We start from the raw sequence: 13,104 nt of genomic DNA on the forward strand, positions 1-13,104 counted from the left end.
GTGAGGGGGAGAACGGGGCCTGTGGGGCTACGGGGGGGAGGAAGTGGAGCCTTAGGGGCTCTATGGTGGGGAATGGGGCTCTATTGAGGTAGGAATAGGGTTCTATATGGGGGAATGGGGCTCTGTGGGGGAGGAATGGGGCTCTGTGGGGGAGGAATGGGGCTCTATGGGGGAACACGGGGCTCTAAGGGAGGGAAATGGGGCCTTTGAGGCTCTGTGGGGGGAGAACGGGACCTGTGGGGCTACGGGAGGAGAGGAAATGGGGCCTGTGGGGTCGAGAATGTGGTCTGTAGGGCTGTGAGTGGTGAAATGGGGTCTGAGGGGGGGGAGAATGGCAGCCTATGGGGCTTTGTGGGGTCAAGAATGTGGTCTGTGGGGCTCTATTGGGGGGGTAATGGGGCTCTATGGGGAGGGGAATGGGCTCTAAGGGAGGGAATCGGGGCCTTCGGGTTTATGGGATGGGCAGTTGGGGCTCTTTTGGAAAAAAAATGTTTATAAGGGGGGAAATGGGGTCTGCGGGGTCAAGAATGTGGTCTGTAGAGCTATGAGTGGGGAAATGGGGCTCTGAGGGGGAAAGAATGGCAGCCTATGGGGCTCTGTGGGGTCAAGAATGTGGTCTGTGGGGCTGTGAGTGGGGAAATGGGGCTCTGAGGAGGGGAGAATGGCAGCCTATGGGGCTGTGTGCAGGGGAAATGGAGCGTTAAGGTGGGGAAATGAGTCCTGCATGGCTCTGGTGGCCGTGAGCTGAGGATCCTGCGCTGCCCCACAGCCCCATCGTGCAGCGGATACGGGAGGACTGCGCTGAGCCCTTCGTGGCCTTCGAGCAGTGCCTGAAGGAGAACCAGGAGTCGGTGCTGAAGTGCAGTGAACACGTCAACGCCTTCCTGCGCTGCGCCGAGAGGGTGAAGCTCCCGGCGTGAAGTGAGAGGTGCGAAAATCCAACCCAGGAGGTGCTGAGAGATGTGGGTTTTTCTGCCGGGGGTTCTTTGTAAGTTGAAGAGCTGGTTTATGAACGGGGGAGAAATCTTGAAAGAAGCGTTAATCTTAAAGCTGCTCTTAAATAATTTAATGTTAAAGCTCAAAGGGAGCTTAGGAACAAGAGGAGGGCGACTTTTTTATGTGAGCAGAGAGAGGTAGGATGAGGGAGAATGGCTTTAAACTCAAAAAGGGGAGATTTGGGATGGATGTGAGGAGGAAATTCTTTATCCAGAGGGTGGTGAGGCTTAGAGCTGCAGTGCCCCATCCCTGGAGGTGTGTGAGGCTGTAGATGGGGCCCTGAGCTGGTGGGGGGCACACAGCCCACGGCAGGGATGGGGCTGGGGGGGCTTTGGGGTCCTTCCAGTCCAACTGTCATCATTCTTTGATCTTTAAGGACCCTTCCAACCCAACCATTCTATGGTTGTATGTTTTTGGGGTCCCTTCCAATCCAACCCCATCATGTTCTGTGATCTTTAAGGTCTCCTCCTGTTGTAGGATCCTGTGATTCGTGGTCTTCCCAGAGAAATAGGAAGCGTAGAGGTATTGAAGCTAAACTCACTGATATCAAAAATCTCTCCTGTTTGTTTTTATTTCTTTTATTTATGTTTTCTTTGCAGGAGACCCCTGGAACTAAAACTCATGGTCAGAAGCAAAGGAAAACTCTTGATACTCTGCATTCTCATCACACTGCTTGGTTGGGTCGCTGCTCCCCCTCTGAAAAACCCGTGGGTCGCTTGGGTAGGAAGCGAAAACCACCTTTTTTTTCCTGCAGTTTGTACTGAGGAATTCCTTTTGTCTCTGAGGACAGTGTTTTCCCTTTGTGTCAATAAAAAGTAACCAGCTAACACACTGCTGAAGACTGAAAGCCAGTTCTGGCTTTTTCCACTGGTGATAGAAGCTGCTTTTGGAGCTGAACTGACTCCAGCCGTGTTTCCTCAAGCATGGAGTTCCCAGCTTGCCCAGTTTGGGAGCACCGTGGGCTTCGTGCCGCTTTAGAACAGCAGAGGGAGTTTTCCCACCAGCAGAACGACTGCAAACTTCAGAGCTCCTCAAACTCTGAGCCACCAGCAGCGCAATGAGGATCTGCCCGTGGGAGGTTGGGGGGCTGCTGCCCACCTCCTCACCTTGGGGGGACACAGGGCCCTGCGGGGAGGTTATTTCTGGGCTGCAATGAGTGGAAATAAAGCATAACGCTGTAAGGATGTTTTACAAGGAGTGGGTGAAGAGATTCTGCCAAGGGAGAACCGCTCTGCTCCATTGTGCTGCTCTCTGCAAACCGCTGTTTCTCGACCCCCGCTGCTCCCATTCCAGCCATCTGACCGCTCTTTGGGAAGAGGAATTTTCCCTAACGTCCAAATCTGAGCCTCACCTGGAACAGCTTGAGGCAGTGAGTTGTTGTACCTGAAAGGAAAGGTGAGGCGTGGAGCAGGAACTTGGCTCGGATCCATTCCCAGTGCCGTACCACCCCCAGGTCGCACAGATCCGCGTTCCAGCCCGGCGTGAGGCCAGGTGAGGTTGGCAGCCATTACTTAACGTCTCCTCCAACTGGACAGAGTTTAACTCCTTTGGGGAGAGGTACAGCAGATGGGAGCGGGTCTGTCCCTGCTTCCAGCACAGCCCGAATCGTCTCGACGCACTTCAGCACGAGTGGGATTGGAGATGGAGTGGATGAGAGCATCCACACTCACAGAAAACATTTTCCTTTTTACTGAACGCACAGAAAACGTTTTCTTTTTCCCTTTTACTGAACGCTGTGTTTGAAATGTAAAGCTAAAACACGTCCTGCTTTCCAAGTCGGGAGGAAAAGGAGACCGGTAGCTTTGCTCTGAAGGGAATTTTGGGAAGTGCTATTGGAGGAAAAGCTTATTTTGAGTGATTCTTTGGCGATGCATTTATCCTGAGCAGCACAGTTGGCAAAGTCTGCGGCCTGAACAGCTTTATTAAGGGCTGCATGGGAGCGGAGGTGCTCTGCATGTTGTTGACACCGCATTGAAATGTCAGCACGGTGGCAGCAAAACCATTTTTTCATTATGGTTGAGGTGCTGTGGGCCCCCTCTGAAGCCCGGTCACGTCTTCTCCAGAGCTGGAGCCGCTCCATTATTTCTTCATCAACGCATTAACCACTGAGCTGCCGGGGTGCCTGGCGTGGGGCAGCAGGATCCGACCGATTCTGAACCTGGGAATTGTGGAGACAGAGTTGTGCTGCTTTTTTCCCTCTGCGTTTTGGCTGTGACAAGTGGAAGAGGAGGGCACAGCAGCACAGCCACGTGCAGGTGGTGAGAAACTGCCGCTGAAAACAGGAAAAAGCTGTTATTTCCAAACCCGTCCACCACTTCTGTGTTTCTACCTTTGGAAAACGTAGTCAGTCACTTCCTAAAGAGCGGCACCTAAAGAGCATTTCATAGAGAAGGCATCGGATGCTCCGCTGTTTTTTACCCAGCAGAAACTGCCATCTGAAAACGTGGGATGTGCAGATCTCTTTGTCACTGGGGTTCTGATTCCTGGCTCCCATCCTCACTCCACAGCCATCGCCCCATTCTGTGTTTTATTTCCCCCACTATTAATTGTTCTCAGCTCTGATTGTGTTCGTGGGTTAAGCAAGCCAGGGGTCAGTTCTGCTTTCCCTTCCCCACTGAGTGTCCCTGCAAGGAAACTCTGAGCTCCCCCATGCTTCCATGCATGTCCCCCCAAACAAAAAACACCCACCCAGCTGGGGAGCAACGAGGAATAATTAATTAAAGCGTTCTGAGCTGCTTATCTAACAGACACCCGAGGATCGCCGCGATGATTCCCTGCCTCATTTTTCCCCTTTTCTTTTTGGAGCTCAAAACACAAAGTTGAGCACCGGGTTTTTTTGTTTCCCTCCCGTGGCTTTGGCTGATGTTGATGTCACTTTTCTTTCCAAGCTGAACTCTTGGAGGTGAATCACACACCGCCCCGGAATGAGGAACTCCCCCGAACGCCTCTTTAATTTTTCACCCAGAAAATATTCTCGTTTTACACTCTGCTTCTCTTACTGAAAGGAGCCATAAATCAGCACCGTCCCTTTGGTGTTGGCCGTCGATGGGGGAGATTTAGTGCTGCCAGCAGCCCCGGGTCTCTGGTGGGCAGCAGCAGAGGGCAGAGATCTGTGCGGAGCCGCATTCCATTCGCACACACCGTTTGCTTTCCTTGGCTGCTGGCCCGCTGGGCTTCGAGCTGCTGCGAGGGGAGCAGGGTGGGCAGATGAAGGGTTTTCCACTCTCTGTGGCCGCTCTGTTGTTTTGCTTTTCTTCGCCTTTCTCCTCCTCTTTGGGCAGGGGGAATTTCCAGCGTGCTGTTGTGAGCCCTGTGTGCTGAGAGCAAGGTTTGCTCCTCTCAAAAGCACTGAGGCAAAGCCAGAAAGCGTGGGTGTTGTCCAGCCTGCTGCCCTCCTGCTCTCTGTTCTGCTGCAGGGTGAGCTCAGCCTTTCCCTGGAGTGATTTCCTCCCCCTAAGTGCACATTCCTCATCACTGCCACGGCACTGAGCTCCCCGCCATCCATCGGTGCTTTGCAAAGGAGTCAGATCCCAATCACAAAGCTTCTCCTGCCTCAGAAACAGTGCTTGCTGTCTCTTACTGCTGCAAGAATGCATTCCCAGCTGCAAAACACAGCTGGGAGCAATCACCGAGCCCCGATACCTGCCTGTGCTGCTGGTGCTTCCAGTGGGACCCCCTTGCAACCCACCGAGCTGCCTCTGCGTGACAAAGGTGGAAGCGAATCGAGTGCAGCCCAGTGGCTACGTGGGCAAAACTACACCCAAAACTGCTGTTTCTGCAAAAAGTTTCCCCTTCCCTCTTCGAAAGAGGCGTCAGAGTGATGGTGAAGGGTCAAGCTGCAGAGCGAATGCAAAGGGAAGTGAGTGCCCAGCAGTGGCTGTCACATTCACGCAGCTTTGTTGAGAGGGGTGAGCTCTGGAAGGGCTGTGGTTGTGTCACACAGATTTTTTTCTCTCCATTCCCTCCGACAGTCTTGGGAAGGCAAAAAAAAAATAAAAAAAAATCCTGATAAGAAGCAAAATGCAGCAGGGTTGCATCTCCTTTCATCCCTCAGCGCTGGGCTGACAGCGCTCCTCCGTGACCACAGACAACGATCACCAGCCATTTTTATGTTTTATTTTTTTAATCGCTTGAGGGAATACACACTTCTACAATCAGACTGACAAAAGCCCCAAGGGAGGCTTAGGAGTAAAACACCACATACAGAAACTTCAACTCACAACTCTGGAGGTCAAGATTTAAAAAATAAGTCATGATTTCCTGTTGGAGTCATCTGCTCATCAGTCCCTCTGTCCAAACAGATGTGGGGAAATCAGTTCTGGAGGACCTCCTCCTTTCGTCTGGCACGATTCTGGGAAAACCTGACCTTTCCAGCAGTATTGGCTCTGTGTCCTTCACAGCTGTAAAGAACCAAATCCCACACTTGGGTCCTGGCTGGGAGAATAAAGAATTTCTGTTTGGTAATAATTCAAACTTTCTGTTCTCTTTTTCTTGCTTGTTTTATGTTTATGGGGGGATATTCACATGGGTGCCCATTGGCTTCTCTGCCTCACTGAGAAGGGCGTTGTGATGGGGGGAGAAAATGGATCCCTGCTCCCAACCCCCAGCAGAGACGCGCTTTGCTCTTGGCTGAGTCCTGGCATCACTGCTGGGTTGCCCTCAAAGCCCAAATGAGGTATCAGGGGGTAATGGCATCCAGTTTATTTCTGCCATCACATATCGGAGGGAAGCGAGGTGCTGGGATGCCTGGAAGAGGAGTCAGGGTGGGAAATCATCAAATCGTAGAGCAATGGAATGGTTGGGTGAGAAGGGACCTCTAAGATCATGAAACCATGGGATGGTTGGGGTGGAGGGGTGCTTAAAAATTATAGAACCATGGGATGGTTGGGGTGGAGGGGATCTTAAAGACAATGGAACCATGAAATTGGTTGGTTTGGAAGGGTCCTTAAAGATCACAGAGCCATAGAATGGTTGGGTTGGAAGGGTCCTTAAAGATCATGGAACGATAGAATGGTTGGGTTGGAAGGGTCCTTAAAGATCATGGAACGATAGAATGATTTGGATTGTACAGAACCTCAAAAATCTTGTTCCAACCCACCAGCCATGGGCAGAGTTGCCAAAAAAACCCTGCTGTGGACATAGCTGTAGAGACCAGGCTTTCCAGTGGGAATATTTTTAGAGCGAATCCTCTTCACTTTGCGGTTTTAAAATAGGAAAAAAAAAAGAAAAGAAAAGAAAAGAAAAAAAAAGCAGAAAGGAGCATGGCTGGCAGCTGTGATTTTGTGTTCTGTCCACGAACGGAGTAAAACTGCCCCTTTGGAGAATGCAAGATGTAACAGCAATGGGGAACTCGCTGTGGTTTTGCCACATTTCTCTTGGCATCCTGGAACACGACGGAGCAGAAATGCTCTCATTTCTGGAGGCAGACACCGATCCCAGCTGTTTCATTCAGAAGCCAGGCGACGGCGCCTCTCTGAAATGTCAAATGAAAACTGCGCTGCGCCGACCGAGCGATGGGCACGAAGAGGGCATGGAGCAGAGAGGCGTCCCTTGGAGAGGCCTCAGGACCTTGTTGAAAATTAACCTTGCCCCACGAAGCGTCTGGGCTGAGGAATGAGGCAAACCAGCGCAGCAGGAATTGAATAAACAAGAGTTTGTGTGGGAAGAGCCCGTGCTGCTGCTCGGAGCCGCTCTGCTTGGCTTGGCCAGTCTGTGTTGGAAGGACATCATGCTCAAACAGCTTCAAAACTGGACAAACTGCTAAAGGAACAGCTAAACGACATCATTCTGTCCATTTAGGCTAGAAAGTAAGGAGAGAGGCAACCCCAAGTCCTTCGGGTTGCAGAATAGTGCTTCTGTGTGGGCCGGATCTGCTGCCTCCTCCGTTGTGCAGCGCTCAAGGAATGTCTCATGTCTGAACCCAGAGCAGCACCCGTCCAAGATGCTGGTGGGTACTGGTGGAGAGCTGTTTGAAGGTCAGGAGGTGAAGTAGGAGCTCTGCATGGAGTACAGTCGGTCGATGGGGTTGCCCACGCGGGCTTGCAGGAGGTTGGCTTCGGCCGTCGACAGCAGGCAGTCCCCCAGGTGGCTGATGCTGTCGCTGTCCATGTCATGGAAAACTCCTTCCGAATCTGGAAGGGGAAAGAAAGAGGAATGGGTGTCAATGTGGTATGAGCACGGCGAGCTGGCGTGTCACTGCAGTGGGGCCTGGAGTCACCCACCATGAGTAGGTGCCACCCAATATGAGTAGGAGCCCCAAACCCAACTCCTGTTGGCCATTTGGGTGGAACCCAAGGATGGATTTCACGGCCCTCACCCCAACACACCTTTCATGGGACCCCAGCCTTTAGCAGAGCTCAGCCTGGAGGCTGTTTCCATCCCCTGGGACCCAAACCCAAGCCCTGTTGTCTGTTCGGACGGAACCCAACGATGGCTTTGGTGGTTGGATGGCTTTGATGGGTTGGATGGCTTTGGTGGGAATTGCTCTCATACCGTAGGGGTGCAGGTGGTCTCCGGGCAGCTGTGGTGGGGTGAGGCCCTGCCTGTAGAGGTCTGTGCTGTAGCCATTCTGGTCCAGGGGCAGCAGCTGCTGCTGGGGGAGCCGGGGGTATGGGACCATCAGCCCATCCAGGCCGTGAACGCTTGCGCCATCTAAAGACATAAGCATAGGATGGAGGGGGAAAAGGGGCTCAGAATGTGTGGTGGGCAGAGCGGTGGGGCGAGGGTGTTAGAATGATATAACCTAATTCCAGAATCCTAAAATCACAGAATTCGGGAATCCTAAAATCACAGAATTTTAGAGTCGTCGGATATCACTGAATTATATGATCCCAGAATCATGGAATCCCAAGAATCACAGAACCCTAAGTGTCAGACTATCATGGAGTCATAGAGCATCATAGAATCCTGGAATCATCACAGAATCTTAAAATCACACAATCTTAGAGTCATAGGATATCAGAAAGCTATAGAATCCTACAATAGTAGAATCATGGAATCATAGAATTGTGGAATCCTAGAATCCTACAGTCATCGAATTCCGGAATCCTGGAATCACAGAACCCTGGAGTTATAGAATGTCATAGAATCATAGAATCCGGACATCAAGGATGACAGAATCCTGGATCTGATGAATCCTAGAACCATAGGGTACCATTGTATCCTAGAATCCTGGAACTCCAGAATCCTAGAATAACAAAATCCTAGAATGCCATAGAATCACAGAATCCTTGAATACCAGAACCACAGAATATCGTGGAATCCTGGAATCCTAGAATTGCAGATTTTTTGCTAATTTTGAGGGTTTTGGCCTCGATAGCCCCTATGCAGCCCCTCCATCCCCCACATCAGTGCTCAGTGCTCCTCACCTTCGCTGTCGTCGTTGCTCTGCCTGCTGCTGCGCCCGGTCCCCCTCCCAGAGCCCAAGCGGGGATTGCCCATTTGCTCCTGCTCCTGCTGCTGCTGCTGCTGCTGCTGCTGCCTGCGAGCAATCTTCTTCATCTGCAGGAAGAAGGAGACCCCAAACGTGAGGTTCTGAGGCAGGAGGGGTGCGGGTGCCTCCCAGTTTTCATAGGCAGCGAGGATTGCTGTGATATACCCCCTCTCACACCCCTCTTCCTCATCCAGTGCAAGGCATGAGCAATGGGGCTGCCAGGAAGGGCCGCACGTTTCTGTTAGGAAATGCCATTTGAGGCGTTTGAGGACTTCATTTCTGCCCTCACCCTTTGCATTCTGCAATATCAGAAGGGTTCTCCCTGTGGGAAAAAAAGTGGGAAATCCTTCTCCTCTTCCTCATCACGCATGGAGAGGGGAAAATGCAAAAAGAGCCGTTAAAAAAAGGCAGCAAAAGGAAAACATTTCAGCTCTGCAAGCACCTCTGCATTTCCTGTGTTCCTCTCCAAGCTTTTGCTCCCAGTGCATCCATGCTACCCAGGATGTGTGGTTTGATCCCGCGTAACAGGTTTTTTTTCTTTCTTTTTTTCTCTATTGTTTTCTTGCAGTGGAACAGAATGTGGGACTTCCCCTCACCCACCTTTGCTCTTTGGTTCTGGAACCACACCTGCACCACCCGCACCGTCAGCCCCGTCTCCGCCGCCAGGGTCTCCCTCACCTATCAACATAAACGAAGAGGAGAGCTGAGTCAGAAAACAATGAGGCCCCAACGGGCTCCGTGCCCACTGGGCTGCCCCTGCTGTACCTTCCTGCAGGGTTTGGAGGAGACCTCAAACGAAGCCTTGAACGCTCTCCTCTGCTGCGTGGTGAGGATGGTGCGCGGGCGCTTGGAGCGTTTGTGGTCTTTGCTGTCCTCGCTGCCTTTGCCATGCGAGTGGCTGCCATCCTCATCCTCGCTTTTCACTGCAGGGGAAGATGGGGAGAGGTGGATTTCGGGCCGAAAGTGCAAAGGAATGCTGGGTTTTGCTCCTCTCGGTGTGCAGTTTAGAACAGAAGAGAGGAATGGAGGCAGCGGAGCCCATGGGCTGAGCTGTGGCTCAATGGGATGTGGGCAGCAAAGTGCTGCTGATGGGCAAAGTGGGATGGTCACAGAGCCATGGAGTGGTTGGATGGGTGGGATGGAGGGGTCCTTAAAGGTCATAGAACCATGGAATGGTTGGGTTGGATGTGGACCTCAAAGGTCGTGGAACCATGGAATGGTTGGGTTGGATGGGACCTCAGAGGTCATGGAACCATGGAATGGTTGGGTTTGAAGAGACCTTGAAGATCATAGAACGGTGGAATGATTGATTGGGTTGGGTTGGAAGGGTTCTCAAAGACCACAGAATCATAGAATGGTTAGGGTTGGAAGGGTCCTTCAAAGTAATTGAACCCATGGAATGGTTGGTTTGGATGGGACCTCAAAGATCATGGAATGATGGAATGGTTGGGTTGGGTTGGGTTGGAAGGGTCCTCAAAGAGCATAGAATTATAGAACGTGTTGGGTTGGAAAGGTCCTTAAAGATAATTGGACCATGGAATGGGTTGTGTTGAATGGGACCTTAAACATCACGGAATCACAGCATGGTTGGGTTAGAAGGGACCCCAAAGCCCCCCCAGCCCCACCCCTGCTGTGGGCTGGCTGTCCGAATCCCACCACATCCACTAATCCCACCCCACCAGCCTCATTTTCCACCTTTCCAGCTCCTCACCGGACTCGGTGGGCGTGGGGCTGATGGCACTCAGCATCTCCTTCTCTTTCTCGTAGTCGCTGCGGCACAGCAGCTGCCCCTCCTTGAGCACAAACTCATCGCCCCGCTGCAGACGCCGCTCGCACTCGCAGCAATAGAAGCAGTGGACGTGGTAGACGTTCTCCAGCACCCGCATGATGAGCTCGGAGGGAGCGATGGCCTTCAGGCAGCTGCTGCACTTGGTCTGGAAGAGCCTGCAAAGCAAAACCCGGGGTCAGGAGCTCGGGGAAGGGAAGAACTGGGGAACAGATTGGGTTGGAGATGTCACACAAAGGCAGGCTTCTTGCAAAAAAAGCGCCGTCAGTAATTAACGCGTGCCGCACTGACAGCCTGCTGGATTCCCCCGTCTGGCCCTTTCAAATTGGGATTTCCCCCCCACCAACAGGATTTGCCAGGGAAATGGCATATAATTTCATTTTTTCTTTCCCATAGCACAAGAAGGAGCGTTCCTGTGACAGACAGATGGACAGTAAATGGGTGGTGGAGGATTGGAGGAGTTTTTTTCCCTTTCCAATCGCATCTTGAAGTCGTCCAGTGATGGGGATTCTGCCCTGTCCCTGGGAGGTTGTGCCAGGGGTTGGTTGTTGCCAGGTTCAGACACTGATTTCTTGTCTTAAGATGAAGCTGGGTTGGAAAGGTCCTTAAAGGTCATAGAACTGTGGGATGGGGTTGGGTTGGACGGGTTCTTAAGGATCATAGGGGGTGGGGTTGAGTTGAGTGGGTCCTTAAAGGTCATAGAATCATGGGATGGGGTTGGGTTGGATGGGTCCTTAAAGATCACAGAACCATGGGATGGGGTTGGGTTGGATGGGTCCTTAAAGATCACAGAACCATGGGGTAAGGGTTGGGGTTATAAGCATGCAATGAGCAGCCTGTAGCCATTGCCCCACATCTCCTCGAGCCTCTATCCCCTTTGTAAACTCTTTTCAGTCCTGGGACACTGCAGTGAGTCCCCCCCTGCTCTTTTTCAGGGAGAAAACACCCAATTTAAGGGGCTCAGGAAGCCAAGGGAGGAAGGAGGGGGACGCATGGAGCTGCACCCACACATCCCAGCAAGAAATGTAATTTTGGGGTCCTCTTTTCCTCTCCATGGTTGCTCAGTGCCTGGATTTTCCTTGTTCAGGATTTCCTCTGCGGACCCCTCTGGGACGGTCCCCCCTCTCCCAGACGCTTTTTGTGCCCCACGCTGTGTCCAGAGAAACAAACAACCACCGAGTGCCCTGCGTGCGGAGCAGATGGTTCTGATGAAGTAATTTGGGATCTAAACAAATGTGAGCGGCGGTGGCTGCCGGCTGACAGCTCCCATTTAGCCACTTGACAAGAGAAAGTAATAAAATAGGGATTAATTAGGCTGTTGTTTAAACACACAGGATCTTCCCCACCAGCAGGGAACTCATAAACTGGGATTGAGAACAAGACTGGGTTAATCCTCCTGGCAAACTCAGCGGAGAGGGATGAAGGGGCTTACAGGGGTGGGCTCATCCCTTCCAAATACCACCGTGGATTTGTGCTGCGCGGTGGCTTTCGGCTGCGGTGTGTGGGACGTTCCGAGCAGAATGGTGTGGGATTTCTCTCTCCTTTTGTGTGAGTGTCTTTGCGAGCGTCTCTCCCTTTTCTCTTTGTCTTTCTGTAATTCACACTTGAAAAAATAATGATGGAGAGCCCGGGAGTGGTGAGCAGCCCTTTAGCTGTAACCTTTTGCTGGTGGATGAAGGGCGATACGGGAGGGTGCTGCAGGCACAAAACCTGAGCTGAGGCCAAATCCGTCCCCTTCCCAACACCAACATCCTGCTGTTTCAGTGAAATAGTAAAAATAACAACAACAACAACAACAAAAAACCCCACCACCATGGCCCAACAGAAAAAAAGAGGGCCGACCCATTAGCGTGGATTTCTGGCAGCGTTTGACACGTGTGAAATGCTACCAAGCGTTGGGTAATTAATGCTCCTCGAATTCAAATCCAGCTGGAGCGGAACGACCCCGTGGTGTGAGTGTGAGCTCAGTGCTGGCTCAGCCTGGGGTATGGACTGGGTGATCTGTGATCCCTTCCACCCCTTCCTCCCCAGTCCCACGGTTCTGCAGTCTTGAAGGACCTTTCCAACCCAACCCTCTCTGTGCTTCTATGATCTTTCAGGACCTTTCCAACCCCAACCTCTCTGTGCTTCTATGATCTTTCAGGACCTTTCCAACCCCAATCTCTCTGTGCTTCTATGATCTTTCAGGACCTTTCCAACCCCAATCTCTCTGTGCTTCTATGATCTTTTGGGACCTTTCCAACCCCAATCTCTCTGTGCTTCTATGATCTTTCAGGACCTTTCCAACGCAACCCACTCTGCGCTTCTATGATCTTTGAGGACCCTTCCAACCCAACTCATCCCATGTTTCTATAATTCCATGATCTCTATGGTCCCTTCCAACCCTATTCTGTGATTCTGTGATTGATTCTGTGATTCCAATCCCTTGTTGGTGCCAGTTTCGAGCATTTGGTCCTGTTGCACCCCAAGACTCCCTTTGAGCTGCCCCATAATTTCTCCTTATCACCATGAGGCCATCGTGTCCTCATTCGATGGCTCTATCACCTTTAAGGACCTTTCCAAACCATTCTGTGCTTCTATGATTCTAAGGACCTTTCCAACCCAACCCGTTACGTAATTCTATCATTTTTAAGGACCTTTCCAACCCACTTTATGCTTCTATGATCTTTGAGGACTCTTCCAACCTATTCTGTGCTTCAGTGATCAGCTGGATCAATGATCCAACCCAACCCTTCCAAACACAGCCTTGCATCTCCATACGCAGCTGAATCTGTCGACAAATGAAGTCTGACTTTGACCCCAGGCTGGTCAAACTGTGTTTTTAGAGCTTTTCCACTGAAATTTGCCCAGATTCAGCCCCAAAAGCCCAAATCCAGAGAAAAGGGCGTTC

General features: G+C 51.6%; 2 protein-coding genes across 2 annotated transcripts in view; one reads left to right on the forward strand and one right to left on the reverse strand.

Moving 5' to 3' along the window:
- LOC104914112 (coiled-coil-helix-coiled-coil-helix domain-containing protein 5-like) overlaps positions 1–5,005 on the forward strand; it is an 8,325-nt gene extending 3,320 nt beyond the window's left edge. Inside the window, exons 2-3 of the mRNA XM_019611007.1 lie at positions 743–928; positions 1,596–5,005. Coding sequence (XP_019466552.1) covers positions 743–920 — 178 coding nt within the window. The 3' untranslated portion in view covers positions 921–928; positions 1,596–5,005. The remainder of the gene's footprint in view (positions 1–742; positions 929–1,595) is intronic.
- A 542-nt stretch (positions 5,006–5,547) lies between these two features.
- On the reverse strand, positions 5,548–12,342 carry LOC100540415 (LIM homeobox transcription factor 1-alpha-like). The gene is made up of 6 exons (XM_010723660.3): positions 10,140–12,342; positions 9,194–9,351; positions 9,029–9,106; positions 8,364–8,496; positions 7,489–7,647; positions 5,548–7,127 (listed from the first exon to the last, which is right to left on the reverse strand). Exons 1-6 carry the CDS (start codon positions 10,312–10,314, stop codon positions 6,973–6,975), a joined length of 858 nt encoding a protein of 285 aa, XP_010721962.1. The 5' UTR covers positions 10,315–12,342; the 3' UTR covers positions 5,548–6,972.
- Between the last annotated feature and the right edge of the window lie 762 nt (positions 12,343–13,104).

The sequence above is a fragment of the Meleagris gallopavo genome, chromosome 1, assembly GCF_000146605.3.
Source record: "Meleagris gallopavo isolate NT-WF06-2002-E0010 breed Aviagen turkey brand Nicholas breeding stock chromosome 1, Turkey_5.1, whole genome shotgun sequence".
In the NCBI taxonomy this organism is placed as follows: domain Eukaryota; kingdom Metazoa; phylum Chordata; class Aves; order Galliformes; family Phasianidae; genus Meleagris; species Meleagris gallopavo.